This window comes from Eretmochelys imbricata, chromosome 8 (genome assembly GCF_965152235.1).
Source record: "Eretmochelys imbricata isolate rEreImb1 chromosome 8, rEreImb1.hap1, whole genome shotgun sequence".
Classification (NCBI taxonomy): Eukaryota; Metazoa; Chordata; order Testudines; family Cheloniidae; genus Eretmochelys; species Eretmochelys imbricata.
Genome location: NC_135579.1, coordinates 74,740,002 through 74,765,142, shown reverse-complemented (window position 1 = coordinate 74,765,142; position 25,141 = coordinate 74,740,002). Strand labels below are relative to the sequence as shown.

The 25,141-nt window shown below is 41.1% G+C and overlaps 1 protein-coding gene across 9 annotated transcripts in view; it reads left to right on the top strand.

The window, feature by feature from the left end:
- The window catches only part of CCDC18 (coiled-coil domain containing 18), a 73,288-nt gene that overhangs the window by 870 nt on the left and 47,277 nt on the right, over positions 1 to 25,141 (top strand). For 2 of the 9 annotated variants that reach the window (XM_077823800.1, XM_077823796.1), the window contains exons 1-12: positions 1,043 to 1,549; positions 7,852 to 8,002; positions 8,184 to 8,358; positions 8,598 to 8,768; positions 11,778 to 11,887; positions 13,888 to 14,016; positions 15,192 to 15,288; positions 17,153 to 17,274; positions 17,724 to 18,033; positions 23,713 to 23,816; positions 23,950 to 24,110; positions 24,799 to 25,019. In XM_077823800.1, coding sequence (XP_077679926.1) covers positions 1,540 to 1,549; positions 7,852 to 8,002; positions 8,184 to 8,358; positions 8,598 to 8,768; positions 11,778 to 11,887; positions 13,888 to 14,016; positions 15,192 to 15,288; positions 17,153 to 17,274; positions 17,724 to 18,033; positions 23,713 to 23,816; positions 23,950 to 24,110; positions 24,799 to 25,019 — 1,761 coding nt within the window. In that variant the 5' untranslated portion in view covers positions 1,043 to 1,539. Of the gene's footprint in view, positions 1 to 1,028; positions 1,550 to 7,851; positions 8,003 to 8,183; positions 8,359 to 8,597; positions 8,769 to 11,777; positions 11,888 to 13,887; positions 14,017 to 15,191; positions 15,289 to 17,152; positions 17,275 to 17,723; positions 18,034 to 23,712; positions 23,817 to 23,949; positions 24,111 to 24,798; positions 25,020 to 25,141 lie in introns of those variants that run through there. The other 7 variants (XM_077823799.1, XM_077823801.1, XM_077823797.1 and 4 more) reach the window with 6 other exon arrangements.

Sequence of the window (25,141 nt, the reverse complement as noted above, 5' to 3'; positions counted from 1 at the left end):
CTGTAGCTGTGGGCCCACCGACGCGCAAGCCCACCGCGTGTGTGTTGTGTGGGAGGGGGGCGGGGGTTGAGTCAGCTAGAGTGAGGAGCCTGGGATGTTATCAATCTTATGTATGTGTTATCTCCTTAAATACTATAAGTGGCTGTTGAAGGGGGAGTTGCAGAGTTGCCTTGTGGTTGGGGGTTGAGGTTGCAGCAGGCTTGCCTTGTAGTGGGGGTGCTGGGCTTTTTGCATTTGAAAGGTGGTAAACCTAAGTGGTCACCAACCCGTGGCTGCTAAAAGTCTGGCAGGGCTAAGGCAGGCACCCTGCCTGCCCATGCCCTGCACCACTCCCGGAAGCAGCCAGCATGCCCCTGTATGGGGATAGGGAGTCTCCAGGCGCTGCTCCTGCCTTCAGGCTCTGCTCCCATTGGCTGGGAGGGGAGGGGTAGTGCACGGAGTCATGTGCGTGCACGCGCACACACACACACATACAGCCCCCCTGGGCCACAGGGATGTCCCGGCAGCTTCCAGGAGCGGGGCAGGGCAGGCAAGAAACCTGCCTTAGCCCTGCTGCGCTGCCACCTGCGGTAAGTGCTGCCCAACAGGAGCCTGCACCCCTCCCATATCCCAACCCCCTGTCCCATCATTGAGCCCCCTGGTGGAGCCTGTACCCCAAACCCCCTCCCGCACCCCAACCTCCACCCCATCCCAGAGCCCCCCTCCTGCACCCAAAGTCTGTCCCAGAGCTTTCACACTCATCCCCTCCTGTACCCCTGCCCAGGCTCAGCCCGGAGCCCCCTCCACACTCCAAAGCCCGCACCCCCTCCAGTACCCCCTTCCCTAGCCCGGTGAAACTGTGAGTGAGGGTTGGAGAGAACAAGCGATGTGGGGAGGGGGGATGGAGTGAGCAGGGCAAGGCCTCAGGGAAGGGGCAGGGTAGATCTTGGGTTGCACTTAAATTCAGAAAGTGATCTTGCGCTTAAAAAAAACTCCTATGGGCTGGGTAGGAGGGGCTCAGTCCTAGAGGCAGGGCTGGTACTGGGAGCAGGAGATCCGGGGACAACGACACACAAGGGTAAAGAAAGCACCATGCAAGGTTTCTTTCCTCTCTGCTGCTGTTGCAGATACTTGTATGAATAAAGCTTTCTTCCTCCTCACCCACCTGCTTCTGTTTGCCTGTCTAATCTGTGTATGTGTGTAGTGGCACTGGGCATGCTCGCTGGTGAAGGCCCCTCTCCCCAGAATTCCTTGCCAATGTGTCTTGAGTCTGACTGGGAGGAGCCACTTTAAGGGTGAGATGAGAGGTCAGTCCACTATACCAGTGGTTCCCAAACTTGTTCCGCCGCTTGTGCAGGGAAAGCCCCTAACGCGCTGGGCCGGTTTGTTTACCTGCCGCGTCCGCAGGTTCGGCTGATCGCTGTTCCCCGTGACCGCGGTTTGCTGCTCTGGGCCAGTGGGAGCTGCTGGACGACACTGGTGCACTCTGTGTGGGGCTACTGTTGAAGATCACATGGAAACTTCAGCTAGTGGAGAATATGACATCTTGTTCCATTAGTGATGTTCTTAGGTATGCAGGTACCTGGGTGATAAAAGCATAGTTAAATATACTTGCATGAGACACACACACAACAGTTGTACTGTGTAGATTGTACTGGCTATCAGTTTTTTTTCTGGTCTAAATGTAATGCATGGGTCTTCCACTTATAAACTCCTATGTGGTTTGGGTTCTGGCGATTGTCTCCTTGTGTACCATTCTGACCACTGAAAGTAGTTGCTAACTTGCTAATGGTCCCCCATCTGAATTGTGAGAGCTCAGGGCATTGTGTTTTCTATATGAGAGGTCTGGGTTCTGAAATTCACTTCTGCCTTTGATAAAAAAAAAAATTAGGGTACCTCACAGTGTCCATGTTCACCAGGGTGGATTTGAAATCACTATGATTTAAATTACAATTTAAATCACTAGTCAGGAAGACTTGATTTAATCATGGATTTCTACATAAAAGTGCATTTTTTTTGGTTGTTACAACCTTTAATACATATTCTTCACAACTCATAGATAGATGTAGGTTTCATTTTTGGAAGGTACACCCTATACATTTTTAAAGTGATTTATTTTGAAAACTTTTCAGAATACTTTTACAGCTATATCAGAAAATGAATAATTGTTTGGTTATTTCATTTATCAAAGCTAATTGGAGCAGGTATTTATGAAGTCATTGGGAGGTGAACTATCTCCAGTTCAACAGGTTAATCATTAATATTTGGAGGATTTTCTTGCCATGCTGTATTAGGAAGAGAAGATCACCAGACAGACATTTAAATTGTTTTATTTAACTAAGGGTATGTCTACACTACGAAATTAGGTTGAATTTATAGAAGTCGGTTTTTTAGAAATCGGTTTTATATATTCGAGTGTGTGTGTCCCCACAAAAAATGCTCTAAGTGCATTAAGTGCATTAACTCGGCGGAGTGCTTCCACAGTACTGAGGCTAGAGTCGACTTCCGGAGCGTTGCACTGTGGGTGGCTATCCCAGAGTTCCCGCGGTCTCCGCTGCCCATTGGAATTCTGGGTTGAGATTCCAATGCCTGATGGGGCTAAAACATTGTCGCGGGTGGTTCTGGGTACATATTGTCAGGACCCCGTTCCCGTCTTCCCTCCGTGAAAGCAAGGGCAGACAATTGTTTCGCGCCTTTTTTCCTGAGTTACCTGTGCAGACGCCATACCACGGCAAGCATGGAGCCCGCTCAGCTCACTGTCACCGTATGTCTCCTGGGTGCTGGCAGACGCGGTACTGCATTGCTACACAGCAGCAGCAACCCATTGCCTTGTGGCAGCAGACGGTGCAATAGGACTGGTAGCCGTCATCGTCATGTCCGAGGTGCTCCTGGTCGCCTGTGTGAGGTCGATCAGGAGCGCCTGGGCAGACACGGGCGCAGGGACTAAATTTGGAGTGACTTGATCAGGTCATTCTCTTTAGTCCTGCAGTCAGTCCTATTGAACCATCTTATGGTGAGCAGGCAGGTGATACGGATTGCTAGCAGTCATATTGCATCATCTTCTGCCAGGCAGGCAAGAGATGAGGATGGCTAGCAGTCGTATTGTATCATCTTCTGCCGAGCAGCCCTGAGATGTGGATGGCATGCAGTCCTTCTGCACCGTCTGCTGCCAGCCAAAGATGTAAAAGATAGATGGAGTGTATCAAAACAAGAAATAGACCAGATTTGTTTTGTACTCATTTGCAAGCCCCCCCCCCCCCTCGTCCCCCATCTAGGGGACTCATTCCTCTAGGTCACACTGCAGTCACTCACAGAGAAGGTGCAGCGAGGTAAATCTAGCCATGTATCAATCAGAGGCCAGACTAACCTCCTTGTTCCAATAAGAACAATAACTTAAGTACACCATTTCTTATTGGAACCCTCCATGAAGTCCTGTCTGAAATACTCTTGATATAAAGCCACCCCCTTTGTTGATTTTAACTCCCTGTAAGCCAACCCTGTAAGCCGTGTCGTCAGTCGCCCCTCCCTGCGTCAGAGCAACGGCAGACAATCGTGCATCTGAGTTGAGAGTGCTGTCCAGAGCAGTCACAATGGAGCACTCTGGGATAGCTCCCGGAGGCCAATACCGTCAAATTGTGTCCACAGTACCCCAAATTCGAGCCGGCAAGGCCGATTTAAGCGCTAATCCACTTGTCAGGGGTGGAGTAAGGAAATCGGTTTTAAGAGCCCTTTAAGTCGAAATAAAGGGCTTCATCATGTGGACGGGTGCAGGTTTACATCGATTTAACGCTGATAAATTTGACCTAACGTCCTAGTGTAGACCAGGGCTAAAACAACAACGTTATGTATTCTGGTTTTTTTTTCTTCAACAGCAAACGTATAATATTTTAACAAAACAAGCACATGAATGTTTGAATTTACTTAAGCATTCAAGTTTTTTTAAAATCAGGTTTGTTTTTATTAAAATTGTTTTAAACTAAAATAGTTAAAAGAAATATTTTTTTTTAAAAAAAACAAAACAAAAATTAAATAGACTATGTCAGCCAGGTCAGTATGAGAAACTTAAAATATTGACTTCTGCAGCTAACTCAGTCATCTTCACCTTCATTTTCCTGTTTGTTCATAATCTGGAAAAGAAAAACAGGCTTTCCTGCTTTTTCAGGTCCCAAACAATTTATCAGTTTGCAAGGAATTAGTCCAAAGGAAGAAAATATTCTTTCTACACCGGCAGAAGAAGCTACTGCTGTTAAAAGCCCACGAAAGCTTATGCCCAAGTACATTTGTTAGTCTCTAAGGTGCCGCAAGGACTCCTTATTGTTTTTGCTGTTAAAAGTGAGATGATCACTTCAACAGTCTCTGAATCCAAGAGTTTAAGTGACTTCCACCAGTTCACTGGTCTGACTTTCTTTAAAACATCATCAGCAAACATATATTTCTTGAATGGTTCACCCTTAGCTCTGAAGTTTATTATAGTTGGCATTATGGATGGATGATTGCTGGATGTCCATGTCATAGCCAACTCCTCTTCTTCAGCAGCTAAAGTTTGACTCTGGTACTGAGTATTGAGAATATTTGCAAGAAAATGAGCTGGAGATCATGTTTGTCCCATTTGTTTTTTTAATGCTTGTAATTTAATTCCGTCATTGCATATTTCTCTTTTAAGATCTCACTCAGTTCCTTCCAATTCTGAACAGCGTCAGCAACAGAACAGCTATTTCCTTGCATTTTGTTCTAGGCCAGTGGTTCCCAAACTTGTTTCGCCGCTTGTGCAGGGAAAGCCCCTGGTGGGCCGGGTCGGATTGTTTATTTGCTGCATCCACAGGTTTGGCTGATCGCGGCTCCCAGTGGCCGTGGTTTGCTGCTCCAGGTCAATGGGAGCTGCTGGAAGCAGCGCGGGCCGAGGGACGTACTGACTGCTGCTTCCAGCAGCTCCCATTGGCCTGGAGCAGTGAACTGTGGCCGCTGGGATCCGCGATCGGCCGAACTTGCGGACGCGGCAGGTAAACATACTGGCCTGGCCCACCAAGGGCTTTCCCTGCACAAGCGGCAGAACAAGTTTGGGAACCACTGTTCTAGGATATAGAAATAGGCTTCAGGGTACTCAGCATGTGTTCAAGATTTCTCTTAAGCCTAATGTTGAGCACTTTGGCTGTGACAGTGCCATCTATTTTTTCACGATTCTGTTCGCAAACTGTCATCAGATTAGGCCAGTTCTTGATATAGAGCTCAAAACAGACCATTACTGAGTTCCATCGCATATCTTGTGGGAGAGTTAGTTTGGTTCCTTCCACTTTTTTCAGAGCAGGTGCTGCAAAGTGGTTGTTACGGAAGTATTTTGCAATTTCAACAACATTAACCTTTATTTCTGGAACACTGAAGTCTTTGGTTAGGAGGTGTATCAAATGAGCACTTTAACTGTATGTTATTAGCTTGGGACTCTCTTCTAAATTTCTTCTCATCTTGGATACATTTGCAGCATGGTCTGTGACCAAGCTGCGTACTAGACATTTGAATTTTTTTTCAGTTTGTTATAGCTTTTACTGCTACTTCTTGTAAGTGTTCTGCTATGTGTGCATTTCCTGATGTATCAATTGTTTCTGTAAGGAAGACATTACTTTCTTCTGTTGTCACGCAAGCACATACAACAGGATCATTGTGGACATTGCTCCATCCATCAAGACTCAGGTTAACAGTTTTACCCACTAGACCTTTTGCATGCTGCTCAGTTTCTCTTTCATATGCTTTATCCAGCAATTTGCCTGTGACGTCTCCTTTGGGTGGACTGTATCCTGGTCTTAATGACTGAACCGTGTTAATGAAGTGTGGGTTCTCAATCATACGGAAAGGAGAGTTTGTTGCATAAACAAACCGGGCAATTTTTTCATCAATTACCTCTTTTTGTAATTTGCTGGGTTTTATCACAAATTTTTCTGTGGTTGTTTCTGGATGATGGAGAATTCTTTTTCTTTTTGCTACTGTGGCTATGTGAAATATATGATATGATTGAAACACTATCATTGGCAGATAACTCTGAAACTATAGAAAATGATGGTGATCTTGAAGGTGGATAGTCTTCAGAATCCTGTATGTTGAGGATGGATTCTCGTAAACAAAATAAGTCAATGCAGTTATTTAATTATTATTACCATACTGCTTATTTAGTATTCCTCATTGCATTCACTGACACTCAGTCCTACTTTAAAGGTGAAATTGTAATAGGAAGTTCTGCCTATTTCAGCTATTTATTTTTTATCACAACTGCATCTAAAATGGTAGTACACTAGAGTAACAGCTATATTTTTTTTGTTCAAACATGAGAATTCAAGTCCAGAAGGAAGATGGGCAGTCCTTAAGAAAGAAGTATGAAATAAAAAAAGTTTAACCACCTGAAGATCCTGCATGTTCAGACATGTTCCTTTCATAATCTTCAGCGCAGCTTCCTCCTGAGAAGGAGCGCTTCTCATGATGTTGTTTCATTCGGGCAACCAGGCCTTGCATTTCTTTGTTGCACTGTTTGCATTTTGCATGCATGCCTGTGTTACCCACAGGAAGAGGAACTTCATTAAAATATTCCCAAACTGGGTCTCTTTTATGGCCTGCTGCCATTTTAGGTTTTCCCTTCTAGTGAGAGAATGGTATGGTAGATCTCAAATCAATGAAGGCTACACTCAAAGACCTCAAGACTTCTGGAATATGCTGCTCAAACAGTTTCACTTTTGTTTCTGCTGCCTGTCCCTCCCTTCTCACATTTCTCTCCAGGCTTCTTCTCCTTGTCCAGATCTATACCACCCTGAACAATCTTCTATTCATTGAACTTTTTGAAACTTTTCACTTTTAGAGAGAGGTAAGGGATTGACTCTCTGTACACAAATTTGCAGAGGGAGAATAGGGTTGAGCTCTGTCTGTTGTTTCTCACTTCTATATATTATTTATTTAAAACATTTTTGCTGTTTAACAAGCATGTTATCTCTGGAGACACAAATCTACAGTTTGAGAACTGCAAAACTGAGCCTCTCTGATGGTATCTTCTAGACTGAGCACTGAGTCCCATTGGGTAGATAGAAAGATTAACCTGAATAATCTATACAGAAGCCCCTGGAACTCCATAAAATTGGGTCCCTGATCCATGAACTATTGGAACTTACTTTCAAAACTTTTCTTAAACATTAAATGAATATATTGTTTCATACTATAGAATTAGAATTTATAATTCCTATTCCATGATGAGATCTCTTTGAGCTATAATGTATCTTAATTGAAACTATCTTTAGATAGGTTTTTTCCCCCCCCTTAAAAAGCACTTTATCAAAAAAACCTGATTTAAATAAAATCCAATTCTTTTTTTAAATAATTGATTTTTATCCACCCTGATGCTCCAGGACTTTTTTAAGTAAGTGAGATGCACTGAGAGTTAAATATTTTTTTATTTTGTGCAGTGTTTCTTTAATTGAAAAGAGCAGATGTGCCTAATGACTATCAACAGTACATATTTTCTAGATCATAAGCCAATTCTTCATTCTATTCTATTTCTTTTTTAGAAAATAAACCTATTCTTCAGCTATTTGTACTTAGTAACCCTAGTATGCTCATTCCTGTCACTTCTCAGGCGTAGGAAAGATGTGCGTATTAAAACACAAATATATTTGTTAACAAAGAGAATAAAGAAATAGCTAAGTAAAAACAATTGTATATAGATATGCTTTCAAGTTTTTATTGGTATGAAAGGAGGCAATAAGTGAGACTTTGCATGTACTGTATGTAAGGAAAACAAATATACATAAAACCTTTTAAAATATTGAAAAAATATCTGCTACTTTCTAGAAATAGTGTACAATGATGACAAACTAAATTTTAATATTAAACTTATTTTAGACAAATGTAGAGTACCAATGGAATCCAATTTATGGATTTACCATAAAAAAGATGATGATGAAGAACTCTTGCTTGCAAATGTAGAGGCATTAAGGAATCAACTGAGGAAGACTGAGAGAAATCTACAAAATCTAGGGGAAGAGCTTTCCAGGTATGTGTGTATTTAAAAGAAAGAAGAGAACTAGGCTGTAAGTCTTTCCAGTAGTTTAAATCTATATTATTCACTATATTATTGTAACTCATTGTCTGTCTTTGTGTTTTGTTTCTGTTATATTTGGTAAAAACAGTACTGGAGGGGGAATGCTTATTATTGTTTTGTTTTTGTATCCTAGTACTAGTTCGAGTGAACAATCTGTCCACAGCTCTCATTTCAGTGAGTTTGTTGGACTAACATTGGAAGATCTTGATGAGCCGAGCTGCACTGAATTTCAAAATTATTCAGCTCACAAGAGTGCTGGTAAAATGTCCCACCAGAGCAGGGATTCTCAAAGAAAATCCCAAACCAAAGTAAGTGTTTATTTATTTTTGGTGCCATGTTTGTTTTACACATTTGTGATTTTTATGAACATTTGACTTTTTACCCTTTCATTTGTAGGCTTCTCAGCTAATATATAGTAAGCACTGGGGAGTTAGGCATGGTAACATATTGCTGATAAGTCATAGAAATAAGATGTTTAAAAAGTTAAGTAAGATTGGCCTACAAAGATGCATTGTTGATATACATATATATTTTTTTTAACCTCAAGTCTTACCCAGTGTCCGCTCCTTTTAATAAAAGTATGGAACAAGAAAATGAGCATCTTAGAGAGAAGCTGAATGCCCTTCGAGAGCAAAATGCATCTTTTACTTCCCAGAACCACTGTCTAATGAATAAAATTGAAACTATCAACTTTGAACTGACTCAGTCAAAAACGAGAGTGAGTATCTTAGAAGGATTACTCCTGGGAGAATTCTGTGCCTAAAAATTATATGTACAATATTTTAAAATTCTGCAAATTTTATTTGTCAAATAAATAAATAAATGTGGCTCCAATATGGCAGTGAGGCGCATAGGCCACTGGCTGCACTGAGGTGGGAGATCACCCTGAAGCCCCCCCTTCCTCTGATCACAAACTTGGCAGTGAGGCTGAACCTGACCCTGACACAGTGTAAGGGCTGGACCTGCCCCAGAAACACCCTGGGGCTCTGCGCCAGGTGTGGGTGGGCAGGCTCAGCCCATCAGGATTCAAGAGTAGAGGGGCTTAGTGTGGGGAGATAGGTTTCTGTGTGGGGCAATCTGGATGCACAGGGGCAATGGGACTCTGCTGGGGATCCAGGTGAAGGTGGTTGGGGCTCAGCACAGGGTGGGGTCTGGGTGTGGAAATATGGGGCTCAGTTCGGGGGGGTCTAGGTGTGGGGGGGCTCAGTGGGAGGGTCTGCAGAGGATACAGGTGCAGCTGGTTGGGATCAGTGGGGTGGGGGATTGGGGGTGGGGATTTGTCAGAGGAGGCCAGGTGTGTGTGGGGGGTACGGTTTGTCAGGGTGAGGGTTTGATGAGCCTCCTTAAGGGGGTAGCCTCAGCTGTCTGCCGAGGGCTCCTGCTTCCCTCCCCCATGATTGTCTTATCCTCTTTTTCTTCTCTATCCCCCTGCCCCCATTCTCCTCCTTCTGCCCTATTCCACCCTCCCTTTCTTCCCCACTGCCTCTTCCCCCCCTCCCCCCATTCTCTCAGTTCCCCTAGCCCCACTTTGCACAGAAAACAGGAAGGCTCCCAGCACACAGAAGGGGAGCACCACTGGCACTAGGACCCAGGAGTCAGTGTTCAGCCACAGAGTCTGGAGCAGAGAGGCATCCTCCTTCAGCTGGGCAGCTCTGCACTTGCAGAAATGGGGGGGCAGGAGGCAGTGGCACATAAACCCGTGTGCCTCCTACCATGCCTCACCTCTGTTTGGAGGGGGCAATCCTCCCAAAAACCTGCACCCATGGTCATCTCTCCTCCTCTTCCACCCCCCTCTTCACTTTGCTTCCCTGCTGTTTTCTACAGGGAAGCGCAGGAATTTGCGGGGGGCGTTTTCTGCAGGCGCATAGTAATGCCGAATCCCCCCCAGGAGTAAAGGATGAGTACGTGGTCTCTAGCAACACAAAATATCTTAGAAAAATAAATCACTGGTAACTATATTGTAGTTTTGAGTAGAATATACCGGTTCACCTTGGATTAATCTACTTAAAATCTATAAATAATCTATTATTTATTTGTATAGTAGTAGCAAGTAGGAACCCTAGTCAAGGACCCATTGTTCTAAGTGCTGTACAAACATAACAAAATGACAGTCTCTGCCCCCAAAAGCTTACAATCTAAGTCTAGTAATAAAGATGCCCTGTAACCTATACAGGAAGTAACTTGATAAATTATTTTAGCATTATACATAAATATATTTGCAGTATATCTGCCTGAGACAAATTGGGCTCCTATATACATATTAACAATGAGAACTGAAGAAGGCTGGTCTTATTTCCAAATAAAGAGCAATATGTCTGATGTGTAGAGAAAGTGAAGATGAGTTATGAGGGAATATTGCAGACCATGGAGAGAGGTAGATTGTTAATATAATTTACACATATATTTAAAAAATACGGATACTTGAATTAAAGAAATACTATTTTGCTTGTTTACACAGAATCTTTCTAAAATCTTTGCAGACTACAGCATTGCAGGAATATTGTGAAACGCAGTTACTGAGAAGTAAGCCACTCTATTGTGTGCATGTTGGTCTGCAGAATAAATATTATAGTATATTATAATTTGCAACTGTGCTTCTCAGACTCTATGCAGAGGACAAGTGATGCTGGAGAAAAAACAAAGAGGAAGAGATAACAGCTAGTGGGAGTGAGAGGGCAAAGAACAAACTACCATATATACTCGTTCATAAGCTGAATTTTTTTTAGTAAAAAAGGAAGCATCAGAGAAGGGGGCCAGCTTATGAATGGTTATAGTGTGGGAGAGGTGGGACACAGCCCCTTCCCCCAAGAGAGGGGGCAAAGAGAGGCAGCACAGCCAGAAGGGAAGAGGTGGGGCCAGAGTCTCTCCACTTCTGGCAATGCTGCTCTCCCCCAACCTCTGAAGCAGCTGCAGCTCCGGGGCTGGTAGGCTGCGGCCACGCTGCCCAGGCTGCCGGAGCAGCTCTGGCCAGGCCAGAGATGACATCCCCTAGCCCGCCCCAGCTAAGGTGGGAAGAGAGAGGATGGGAACAGTGTGTGGGTCCTGGGCTAGGGGTGGGGTCATATGGGGGGTGGTCACAGGGGGTTACTCCCTTGACCCCCAGCTTCTCCCCCCCACCTCCCAAAAAAATTTCCCCACCAGTTGCTGTCCTGGCCTGTCAGGGTAAGCAGCTGGTGGGCCGGGACACTTTGTTTACTTTAGTTTACCTCCGTGCCTGCGGACACTTGAGGTAAACAAACTGTCTCGGCTCGCCAGCAGCATATCCTGATGGGCTGGGAGCCAAAGTTTGTCGACCCCGGAATTATAGGGTCGGTTTATGAATGGGTCATAAAAATTGCCCATTTTTACTTCGCCATCTTGGGTGGGTGGGGGGGTCGGATTATAAACAAACCAGCTTATGATCGAGTATATATGGTACTCATTTTTCTGGCTTGTAAGGGGAAAATGGAGGAATATTAATTTTTGGAGGAAAAAATTGTTTTGGTATGTTAAAAAAGAATTTGTTTACAGTTGTCTCAGAGAGGAATGGTATTTATGGAACTGGTATTGTGCAAAACTGAAGGGAAAGCTTGAAGTCAGAGTGAATATGGTGTGGAAATATCCTGGCAATTTCTATAGCAGGGTTAGGCAGACAATGTCATTCAATTATGCAAAAACCTTTTGGCACAATTCATTGTAGGGTATGTTTGCAAATTTTAATGAAGTCCCAAATATGTTTATATTTCAGATCTCTTTTCTTGAATCAGCTTTAGGTACACATTCAGTCAGTATTCCTATGTTAGAAGAACAGATTGCAAATTTGGAAGCAGAAGTTACGGCTCAAGATAAAGTCCTGAGGTAGTAAATGTACTTTTCCCCTCCCTTATAAACCTTTTGGTCTACTTGTTTAATTCACCATATTTCCTGTTCCTGGGAAAAACTGATTCCTTCCAAAACTAGTGCTTTTCATCAGAACCATTACGGAGTTTTGAAATGTGTCCTTGAGAAGTTGCCGATTTATGTGTGTTATATTGGTGTTTTATATTAGTGTACGTAAGATATGATGAAATGTATTCTAAGAATTAAAAGTAATTGATGAAGATTTGGTAAAATAAACAAACTAAAGAATTCTAAAGTAAATAACTAGTTTATAACCTGGGGTAAACATAAATGTGCTCCTATCATTGAGATTATATATATACATTGCAGGAATATAGACATTTGTGCCCATTGTACAATGAGCAAACTTTTTGTCTTCTCAAATATATCCACTTACTACACTAGAATCAATCATGGCTGTCCAAATAAAACTTACCTAAGCAAAGTGTCCTGCTTGTCCCCGAAAGTTGTCAGTCACTAAAGCCACACATTGACTTACATGCTTCATTTGCTTAAGTATACTGTAAGAACTTGATCTCCCTGCTGAAGCAGATTTCACTGTCTGTGTAAGTAGCATTAGATTTGGCCCTTTTGGACACACTTGTAATCTTCAAAACCATAGAATACTTTAAAAAAACAGACAAAATTTCTCCTGGCAAACAAATACGAAAAGTCCTCCACTTTCGCAATAACACTTTCATTTTCTCATCCACATAACACAGAGAGATACACAGCTGTTGCAAACCCTCTTATGGAAGCAAGTTGAGACACTTTCTTTGCAAATATATTTTACATTGTTTTATATGTCTGTGGGTTTTTTTAAACTAATGTAATGATGCATGATAGAGCACTAAGATCGCCTTTGCACTTAGTGTGGCGGGCTATCACAAGAACACACTCAGTCCTCTGTCCCCTGCATTGCTAAGGATAAAACAGATATTCCACTGGTCGCTACTATGTATCTCTATAATGATTATATACAAATGAAGGCAGTGTCTTATAAATAGATTTGGAAGGATCAAATTTTTATCAATAAATGTCGGTAAACATCAATTTCACCATACACACACAAATCACTGAAAAAATATTTCCATGGATGATGATTGAAATTTTCTGATCGGCAAAGTAAGAAAAATGTTGCTTGAGAACTTATTAGAGTCAAAATCCAGTGATTTAGACTTTTGAATTAGGCTTGTTAGAAATGGACTAGCAAATGAATAGTAAAAACAGGTATGATTTGTTGAGTTAATGATATTTGATATGTGATGTTGACAGTTTGTGTGGTAATGGTTTATAAAACTCTTAAAAGACATTGAGATTCAAAAAGTTGTCGTTAAATAATTGTCTGACCTCCTCCACATAATTTTCTGCAACTGTGAAAATTTAAATCAATAAAAATTTAAGAAAGTCCTTAAATATTTATATTATCTCTCAAAATTATAATAAAGCGAATTCTGCCAAGCCTGCTTATAAATTGACTCTGAATTTTGTGTAAGGTGACTTTCCTGATTATTATTATTTTATTATTATATATTCGTATTGCAGTGGTACCCAGAGGCCTGGACCAAGATAGGGCCCCACTGTGCTGGAAGCTGTACAAACAGATAGTAAATGAAAATTCCTACCACAAATTGATTAAAATCTCAATACGCAGTTTAATAAGGATGAAAATAGGCAAAACTTACTTTACAAAATAAGTAACTTTATTAATTTTAATATCTTTAATTGGGTTAGTCCTTATTGTATTAGCTCAAATACAGGATTGTTGCTTTCTTTGGATAGAGAGGCTGGTAAAATGATTTCCCATATATCAGACTAGCTAGTCCCCCTATTGAACTTCATATATGGAAAAGGGAAAAAAAAATTGCTATTTGATATCTATCCACCAAACCAAATGCTTCTGATATAAAAAGCTACCCTGCTAATTTTTTTTTTTTTAAAAAAGTTGTGGTCTAATAATTCTTAATTTCTTTTTCTAGAGATGCAGAAGATAAATTAGAGCAAAGCCAGAAAATGGTGGTAGAAAAAGAACACATTTTGCAAAGGTTTAAAGAAGAATATAAAAAATTGAAAATGGATTTAATTGATCGAAGCAAGCAAGGGAAGAGGTGATTATATAATTTAAAAACAAGCAAAACTTTTTTAGTAGAAAATATTTTACTAATGTGCAAATGCCCCCTCTCCAATTATTAAATATTATTTTGTGCCACCAAGTTGTCTTTTCTTTATGGGTGTATTGTAGAAGAAAAAGGGAGGAAAATCAAGTTTGTTTAAAGGTGACCTGCAAGATTAAGATTATTATTATTATTATTTTTAATTTAAATTTGAACGGTGTCTGTTTTGTTTTTTTGGTTTTTTTTTATCCTGGCAATATCCAATGATCCCTGTCCCAGTATCACTCATTAAAACACACCTTTATTTGGCAGCGATAGGTTAGCTAAATAAACTTTTTTTCTTTTTTTTGTAAATACAAAAAAACCCCTGATGATGCAAAATCAGGTGAAAGTTGAAATACATGTTCAAAGTCTATTTTTGCTACAATAATTTTAACTCATCCTCACTACACTTGTATGGAAGCATAAATATAAAAATATAGACCCTGAACTTGCAAAGACTTATGCATCTGTTTAACTTTACACACTCAGAGTAGTCCCTGTGAAGTCATTAGGACTACTCAGTGCATAAAGTTCTTTACATATGTAAATTTTTGCCAGATTGAGATCATAAAGAGTTATCAAAAATACCACTTAAATGTAATGTGACAGTCAGTCTTGCTGTGGGTATAATATCTTTTGAATTTCCAGAGGTTTGGAAGCATCTCTCAGGCTTAACAGTGCAGTAATAGTATTTTCTTTTTTTAAAGACAAAAGAGAGGAAGAAATAAAACGGGTAGGCACTAATCCGTTTATATAATTGCACTTTCACAATCAAAGATGTATTTGGATTTGAATGTAGTGGATGCCATGTGGACCCAGGGCTTGAAGGGGTACAGCAGTGATTTTGCTCTTAAATTCTTAGCCTTATTATTGCTTGGATGTAGCTTATTTAATATATTTGCAGATATGCCTAATTTTTTTTTTAAACATGAAGCAGTAATTCATGTGATAAGTTAAAGTCCATTTTATTTAAAAAGTTGTATCTAAAAGAACTGGAAAGTTGAAAGGAAGCTCAGTTACCCTATGCTATTTAATTTATTCTTTGTATTTCAAGTTTGGGTAATTTGGGAGATAGTTATATCAGTATTGTACCAGTATTTAAAAATATGACACTTTTTTTTGTGTAGAGCTGAACAGCAAAGAAACGAGGCTCTGTTTAATGCTGAAGAGCTGACGAAAGCTTTTAAAAAATACAGAGAGAAAATAACTGAAAAACTTGAAAAGGTAAGACTTGATTATCTGTAGTTTTTGGCCACACAATTTGGATTTAAAATGGAAACTGGAATCCATTTGGTCATATCTAAATGCTAAATGTCAACAGCCTTGGTTCCATTGCATAAGAAATGGGGTAGAAGGAAGCCTACTGTAACTTATTTTACTTAGCCAACATTTCTGAAGTGTGTGAATAAAACATATTTGTAGCCAGCCCCACATTCAAAGGGTTAGCAGAAGAAATTTTTATTTATACTTTTTTAATCACAAAGGCTTAAGTGAATTTGCTGCATCACTGTACCCATGGTAGGGACAAACTATTAGAATAGGTTTTCTGTTCCCTGTGCCATGGCTACAGTGGGAAAGCAACTCTCATAAGCAGCATTAACAGTATATAGGGAGACTTTGGAAAAAACTGTCATTTAGAGTGCTTGATAAGTATTGTTACCCTTTTTGACCCAAGTGACTAGTCAAAGTGTGCGGCCCTGCAGATTGTTCCAGTTGGGTGGAGAAATTGACAGTGGTCTGGTGGCTTTGATGTAATCTTGTTTATTTACGAAGAATGTCCAAAGTCCTGTTTCTCTCAACATAGAAGGAACAAAATAAATGAGATGGTTTCTTTGCTCATAGCACCAAACTCTTTCAGACAGCTTGTTCAGGCTGTCTGTGTCTGGATTTCATTCTGCATGTCTCTGTGGTCCTTCAGTTTGACCTGCGTGTCTTTCTTCCTTCCTTCCTTACACCCATCCCCTTAGTCAGAGACTATATGGAGCCCTTCGCTCACTACATCCGCTTACTGCGTTGGCTCACGTACCCTCTTTGTCTTAATTGGAGCTCCATAGCTATCTTTCACAGGTATCTTAAATGAGGGGTGGCTGTCACAACAATTTAGATGAGGTTTAACCCAAACAACAACAGTATCATACAAATATATTATCACACACAACTCACCTTTTCTCCTTTTAGTTATAAAGTAAGCTCTGAACTCTTGCAACCAAGCTTTTTCTTTTTGTTTCAGGAATACGCCTTGAAAATTCTAAGGAGGTCAATGCAAAATTAGGATGAAGGGAAACCTAGGCTTGACTAATCCATCCCATGCCTCCAGCAGGAATACCTACTTATTCATTATAGCTATCAAGAAAACAAATAGCTTCCATAGGTAGATTATATGTCCATAGTGTGTTTTAAATTAAAAAAATAGTGAGTATGGCCATTTTTGCTAGGTAGTCTATTTCTCATGTGGAATCTGCTGGCTGAAAACCCCTTTTATCTGACATGTAAACAAAACTATCTTATTCACATTCGCTGCATTCTCTTAGCTGTGAGTACTAAATTAGGGTGGCCACGTTTTAGTCCCTCCTGGTTGTCTATAAATCATCCAGAGGAACCCATGCTGGGAGCAAAGTTGAGGAGAAATTGAGCATGGACTGTTTGTCCCTAATTTTACCTTCCATGGCTATTACGGTGTAAGTCTGTAATTTTTTCTCTTGGGTAGGAAAAGGAGTCAAGGAATCACATAAGCCTTCAGCAGTTGCCCCTGAAGGCGAATTTGCCATTGGTTAAGCTTCTTTGGTCATGGAGATTGGCAAGACTGTGCTGCATACCTTGACATCACTGCTGACCAAAAGTAGGCCCTAAAATACCAGAGAGATTCTTCCTTTTTTTCCTTGTCAACTAAAGAAAAAGCTTTTTTCTTGCTCTCCCATGCCTCAGAACAGCACTCAGTATGGTTACTTGTCTGTCTACTCTAAAGGAAATGAGATAGTAGCAATCTTTGCAGTATAAAGCAGCTTAATTTGTTTATTCTTTGTCAGAATATTCTTTGACTATTTGTGGCTTAAATCATTGTTTTCATCATTATACAACGTTTTTTAAGGTTCAAGCTGAAGAAGAAACTTTAGAGAAAAAATTAGTTAATTGTGTAAAAGAAAAAGAAAAGTTGCATGAAAAATGTGTTGCCTATAGAAATGAACTTGAAATCACAAAGAAACGATTAAGGTAAAAGTGTTTCTTCTTCTTATTTTTTTTTAAATTGATATATCTCAGTTTTACCATGTTTCTGGATTTCTCTATCTTCAAAATAGTTACAGTGGCATTGGCATATCTCTCAGCACCCTGACAACATTTCAGCCTTTAACTGGAGGGACCAATCCCAAGAATGAGAGGATAATCTAGTCTCCATGTTGTTTTATTCCTTAGCTTCTCTGCTTTTGGCACTGAGAAAAGACTACTGAGAAGTTAGTCTCTTTTAGACTCCCAGATGAACGAAGATAATTAATCAGTTTTTGTGTGGGGTGCCTTTCTGCCAGTATCTGATAGCCGAAGTCCTAGCAAAACTCCAGCCTTCTAGAGTTTTTGTTGAACTAGCCTTTATTGTGTGTGTGTGTGTGTGTGTGTGTGTGTGTGTATGTATGTATCTATATCTATTTGTTTTGTTTTTTTTGTAGCCAATTAAAGGATGAGAACTGTAGTGCAAAAGAAGAGATGAAGAGTCTAGAGGCAAAAAACACTGAAATTGTGTCACAGCTTACACAGTCTGAACAGAAGATCCTGATGCTTGAGGGTGAACTTAATGACAAAGTAGTAGTACTTAGAGAGAAAAGTGCCCTAGTAAGTGAAAATGCAGAGCTAAAAGCACTTATTGCACAGCAAAATGATCGCCTAAAATTATGTCATCAAGAAATTGAGGATTCAAGAGAAGAACTGAGCACCTTGGAAACTATTATCTCCCAGTTGTCGCTAGGTACATCTAAAGAGGTACAGTAATTGATAAATCATTATAAATTTGTATTGTGCACCTTGTAGAATCCTAATCTGGTACTATCTGGAAATGTTGCTTATCTTCTTAGGGGCTGTCTGTATATTGTTTTTTCTGCTTCCAAAGTGCACTGATGAAGATACAGTAATGTTTAATTAAACATTTTACTTTAGCTGAATCAAGAACGTGTGTGTCTGAACTCTCAAGAATGTAGAAACTGCAGTACTGGAGCAGATATCTGTCTAGTTTTGTACCCTGCCTCCTTCTGTGGCCTGCACTGATTCTTCAGTGGCAGACTTACTCTCCAAAACACAACTAAGTAATACAGTGTGATACTGGGGCTACTGTCTGTTGAACAGCATGAGGTTTACCAGATGGTGAAGGTGTATCCTCTGTAACAGCCTCAACAGGGGGTGTGGAGCAGTGAGAGCAAGGGAGAGACTTGCTGACAAACGGAGCTTGTAGATACATTTTCTGAATGGCAAACTTCTGGTGTCTGTGCCTTGTCATGGTGGGACAGCTTGTGTGCTCTAATGATCCCCAGACTCTGTGTGTGGGGGGGGCGGGCGCTTTTTGCTCCTAATAGGTTCAACCATGCTGGATTGGTCTGGGCTAACAACCCTGTCCCATAAAAAACACAATATGTTAGGAAACAGTGATGAAGAATTCGACCATTACTGTGTGTGATGGCCTTCAGGAGTCAATGACCTGTGTGACTGCCAGTGATGAAAGCCAAAATGAAGCCACTGGCATGAAGACTGAAATGCTCAACACCAAGACAAAAACCAAACATGTTTTTTGGAATGTACAGACAATGTATGGAATAGGAAAGCTAGCTCAGGTCACAGCAGAGATGAGACGCTACAGCTTACACATTTTGGGTGTCAGTGAGAGCAGATGGATGGGATCAGGAAGATTAACAACAGCCTCAGGAGAAACTTTGCTGTATTCTGGATGGGATGATGGACAACACCATGGGAGTGTTGCCATCCTTTTGAAGAAGGGAGTGGAGCATTCGAGAAGGGAATGAAGTCCATCAGCAGCAGACTTATGAGAGCCAGACTGAAAGGGAAACACAATAATATCACCCTGATTCACTGCTATGCTCTGACAAATGACAGTGATGAAGACGTAAAGGACAAATTCTACCTTGCATTACAGACGGAGTTGGAGAGAGTACCATGCCATGATCTAACTATCGTTGTGGGAGACCTGAATGCCGAGGTAGGTAAGGACAACACAAACAAGGACAGAGCAATGGGAAGACATGGGTGTGGCACCATGAATGAAAACGGAGAGAGGCTTGTTGTTTTCTGTAATATGAATGACCTAGTCATTGGCGAAACTCATTTCAACATTGTGAAATTCACAAGCTGACATGGTGTTCTTTAAATGGCAGAGATAAGAACCAGATTGACCATATGATAAATGGCAAATGGCGACGCTCACTGACAGATGTGAAAGTGAGAAGGGGTGCAGATGTTGGCAGCAACCACCACCTTGTGACAGCCTCCATGAAGCTAAAACTGAGAAGTGGTGGGTCCACCAAACAAGGGACATAGGCTTTATGACATTGAAGGCTTTCTGTGTTTCAGGGGACTTTAGCTTGTCATTCTGTAGTTAAAGAACAGGTTTCAGGCACTTGCAGACTTTGAAAAGGAGGGGAATGCAGATGAGGAGATCAACAAGAAGTGGGACAAAGTAACAGCAATTCATAAACAGAGCAGTGAAGCCTGTCTAGGCTACAGGCAGAAGGAAGGTGTGGATTATACCCAGCACATAGAACGCTGTAGAAACCAAATGAACTCTGAAGAAAAAAGGTTTAGACACAAAATCCCAGAAGGTAAAGGACAGATACTGTGAGCAGTATAGCAAGGCACGCCGGGAGGTCAAATGCCATGTGAGAGCGGACAAATGACATTATATTGATGATCTGGCAACACAAACAGAGGATGTAGCTGCTTGTGGTGAACAAGGAATGGTCTGTAAAATGTATCAGAGGGATAGCAGTGTTAGTCTGTAGCCACAAAAACAACAAGGAGTCACGTGGCACCTTAAAGACTAACAGATTTATTTGGGCATAAGCCCATAAGCATAGGCCCTGTCAGTACTGGTTCTCTACTTGTAAGTGGTGACAGGGTCAGGCCAGATGGCTACAGGAGAGTGGTAGAAGGCAGATATATTAGCCCCAGGTTAAATAAGTCCCTTTTCCCTGGGTAAGGTAACAAGGAAGCTTCCAGAACAATCAGGAACTTTCTGGAAACAATTAAGGCAGACAGGCTGACTAGAACACCTGCAGCCAATCAAGAAGCTGCTAGAATCAATTAAGACAGGCAGGCTAATCAGGGCACCTGGGTTTAAAAAGGAGCTCACTTCAGTTTGTGGTATGCGTGCGAGGAGCTGGGAGCAAGAGGTGCAAGAAGCTGAGAGTGAGAAGGCGTATTACTGGAAGACTGAGAAGTACAAGCATTATCAGACATCAGGAGGGAGGTCCTGTAGTGAGAATAAAGAAGGTGTTGGGAGGAGGCCATGGGGAAGTAGCACAGGGATTTGTAGCTGTCACGCAGCTGTTACAGGAGCCACTGTAGACAGCTGCAATCCACAAGGCCCTGGGCTGGAACCCGGAGTAGAGGGCGGGCCCAGGTTCCCTCCATCCCCCCCCCACCCCAATTCCCTACTTGATAACGGAGGAGTTGAACTGGACTGTGGGTTCCACCAGAGGGGAAGGTCTCTGGCCTGTTCCCCGATCCGCTAGGTGGATCAGCAGAGACTGCGGAGATTGTTCTTCTTCCTTTCCCCATGCTGGCCAGTGATGAGGTTAACTGAGTGAACGGCAGATTTGAGCCACGAAATGGCCAAACTGAGGGCTGCCGTGAACCTCTGAAGCGAGAAAATCTGCCAATAAGCGTAGGACCCACCAAGGCAGAGGAGGAACTTTGTCACATAAGGTAACTCCCTTCTCTTCATGTGTCAGTATATTTATGCCTGCATCTGTAATTTTCACTTCATGCATCTGAAGAAGTGGGTTTTTTACCCATGAAAGCTTAGGCCCAAATAAATCCGTTAGGTTTTTAGGGTGCCACCGAACTCCTCATTCATTTTTTTCATCTATAAAATGACGCGGCTTATTAGTGGTAAACGGCAGACCCCAACAAACACTGTCATCAGGGACAAACAAGGCCACCTACTACCAGAAAAAGAACTAGAAATGCGCTGGACAGAGCATTTCAAAGAATTCCTGAACAGGGAGTCACCTAAAGAGGAAGCAAACATCCAAGAGGCAGAAGAAGATCTTGATATCAGCACAGACACCCCAACTAAGGAAGAGATCATTCAAGTCATCAAATCCTTAAAAAATGAGGGTGCTCCTGGCAAGGGTAACTTGAATGCAGAATTGTTCAAGGTAAATCCTGAGTTAGCAGCATCTATCCTGGCCCCTCTATTTACATCAGTCTGGAAAAGGGAAAAAGTGCCAGATGAGTGAACCAAAGAAAAGAACTATCAGTGATTGTAATAACTGGCGTGGTATTACATTTTTATCTGTGCCAAGTAAAGGATTGTGTAAGATCATTGTCCAGCATATATCAGAGGCAGTTGATAGCGTTCTCAGAAAAGAGCAAGCTAGTTTCAGAAAGGGCATGGATGCACAGACCAGATCTTGACTCTATGAAACATGATAGAACAGTGCTTAGAATGGCAACTCTACATACATTTCATAGACTTTGAGAAGGCTTTTGATAGCATTCACAGGACCAGCTTATGGCACATTCTGCAGGCATATGGAATCCTTGTCCGTATAATCAACATAATCAAAAGCTTTTATTTCAGCTTTACATGCAGTGTTGATCACAGTGAGCTCAGTTTTGAAGTCAAAATAGGAGTATGTCAGGGATGTGTCATATCTGCAATCCTCTTCAACATTGCCATCAACTGGGTAATGCAGTGTACACACAGAAGACGTGCCAAGCGGCATTAAATGGATATCCTTCTCATCCCTTGAAGACCTGGACTTCGCATATGATCTCGATCTCTGATCACATACCCAACTCTATATACAAGAAAAAACAACTCGACTTAATGCATTCAGCCAGCAAAATGAACTGAAAATCAACTGCAATAAGACGGATATAATGACCTTTTAATATTGCCTCACCATCACCAGTATGGATAGAGGATAATGTTCTCACCAATTAGAAACATTCACATGCTTGGGCAGTACCATCAGCCAGGACGGTGGAACAAACCAGGATGTCCAGAACAAAATCAATAAAGCCAGGAACACCTTCAGGAGCTTAAATAAAGTCTGGAGAACATCAAAATACAACACCAAAATCAAACTCCCAGGATTTATCAGAGCTGTGTATTTTCAGTATTACTTTATAGTGCAGAATGCTGAGGAATGAGACTGTATGACATGTCCAAACTGTCTTCATTCCATACAACCTGCCTCAGAAAAGTCCTCCGTATCTTTTGGCCCAGAACAATCTCAAACCAAGATCTATTGGCACAGTGCAGCCAAGAGGCTAGGAGGACTATCATTGCCAGGAGGCACTGGAAATGGATTGACCATGGCTTCGGATGGAAACTGATTTCATCACCAGAGTAGCAATAATATGGACACCTGAAGGCAAGTGAAAACTAGGCTTCCTGAAAACATGGTGAAGAACTGTGGAAGCTGCACCGAAAAACCTGGGGCACAGCTGGGGAACCATTGAAAGACTTGACAGAAACAGACAGGAGTGGAGGAGCTTTGTCGCTTCCCTAGATGCCAGAGGTGTAATGGGAACATGATGATGAAGAAGAAGAAGAAGAAGAAACTTCATGAATCTCTGGCCCATCAAACTGGGACTTGCACTTGTGAACTTTATCAGGTCTGCAAGAAATTTGGTGGGTAGAGCATAGATGGGAAGGAGTCACAAAGAAACCTAAGATTAGATGCTGTCTGGAGGGTAATTTGATGAGCATAGAGGGAGGTGGACTGGGTAGCAGAGCCAGAGAGGCAGCACTGGAGAGCAGGAGTACATGGTGGATGCTGATCTCTCCATCTGCTTTTCATTCCATAAATTTACAGAGTTATGAAGAAAGTTGAATAACACTGTTTCTTTGTAATTTTTGAATCTCCAAAGTGGGCTGTCTCAGAGATGTTGTAATAATGCCAATTTCAAACTGAATGGATTTGGGGGAAGGGGGGGAGAGTTAGTAATTATTTTATCCGAATAATTTTAATAGCAAATTCAGATGTACTCTCAACTGTAATTGTGAAAAATTGGGAGATTAAATTCGCTCATTGAAATAAAGCAGAATTAACGTTCCTTTAAGTGAAAAGTTCAAAACAAGCTCAACTTTGGAGTCCATTACTGATACTCTGGAGTACAATGGAGTCCATTATTTAATGGCTAAAATTTTCAAATTTGAGTGCCTAAATTTAAATTTAGGCATCTAAGTATATGACCTGAGTTTCAAGGTGCCTGTTGCTCACAGCTCGATTTGATGAGACTTCTGATGCTTACCCCCTCCAAATGTCTTTTTTTTTTTTTTTTAGGAATCTATGTACATGTACTCACTCAGGCCAGGATGTTCAAATCTTTGTGCCTTGCAAAACATTCTGCTTGTACAGTATGTGAATTTATCATAGAAAAAGTTTATATTTTCATTAGTTCTTTTTTCTTAACTTGCAGTTTACATTGCATCACTCTAAACGTCAAATGGCCAGTTCCTCCGCAAAGGAAGCTATGTATGCCTCTTGTTGTGAATCAGACAAATCCCTGATTGCAGACCTAAGGTACATTTTAAGGGTCCTGAACCATAACAAGACTTTGCCAGTAGCAATACCTCCTGAATACTATTCTAAAGGGAGAAAAATACTTTCAAAGAATACATTCTCATAACATTTTATATCTTTTTCTTTGTGCTAGAATCAAACTGGCAATGAAAGAAGCAGAAATTCAGAAGCTTCAGGCAAACCTAACTGTCAGTAAAGTAACTCAACATCTTTCTAATGATTATGAGGGACAAGAAAGTGGCAGATTACATGGCCTAGAAACAGAGCCTGTAAAATTGATTGGAAATCAAACAGGTGAGCATGGTGAAAAATAGTGCACTTAAAAGCTATAAAATACCTTCTGACATAGTTAGTTATTTAAAAATGACTGCAGAATGCAAGTTAACATTTTTTGTGGGTTTTAATTTTGCTATTTTAATATTTTCTGTAACAAGATAACAGATGCCCTTATGGAGAGCAAGGTTTAGCTACCTTGGTGTTTGTTATAGTCTTGAGGCTCAATGTGCATTTTAACTTTATTTATTTATTTATTTTGGCTAATGGGCTCTCCCTTGCTTGCCCTGGCCCCAGACTCAAAATATATTACAAATGGAAAACGTAGGTTTCTCCCTTTTTTCTGTTACGATGGGGTCTCCAGTTATTAATTTTTTCTTTTGTTCTTTTTCTACCATCATTAGGGCTCTTCAGCTCTAGAAAAGTAGGGTTCTGATTGCCCTCAGTGCTGTGCTATAAAATGACTTCAGGTGTACATTCAGAGCAGTGCATTTTGCTCCCAAAGCCTAAATGTAACCTCCACAACAAGCACTGACTTCTGAGGGCAAAGTTTTCTGAGGTTACTCTTGAGCCCTGGAGATCATGTGGTAGTTTAACATGGTACTGTCAAACTAGTCCTTGTCTTCATCAGGCATGTCTTTTTTTTTTTTATAACTTGATTATCTCTAATTTTAATTGTCATCTATAAATAAAACCTTTTCAAAAAAAGAAGAGAGAAAATGTCAACAATTGGAACTCATCAGTAAACAGTTTGAAAAAGAGCATCGAAGATTCACAAGAGAGAGAGAAGAATTACGTGCTAAGCTGTCAAAAGCAGAAGAGGAGAATTCTTCTTTAAAGACCAGCATGGCCCAAAGAGCCAGTCAGTTTCAAATTATACAGGAAGAACTACTGGAGAAAGCTGCAAAAACTACTAACTTGCAGCGAGAAGTAAGTTGTTAGGAGGGCTGAAAAGTGTATAACCTTTGATCACTGAATTAAATGTAATAGTTGACATAGATTTTCCCCTTTTTTTGAAAATTTTCATTGCCTTGTTTGTTTTCTGATGCAAG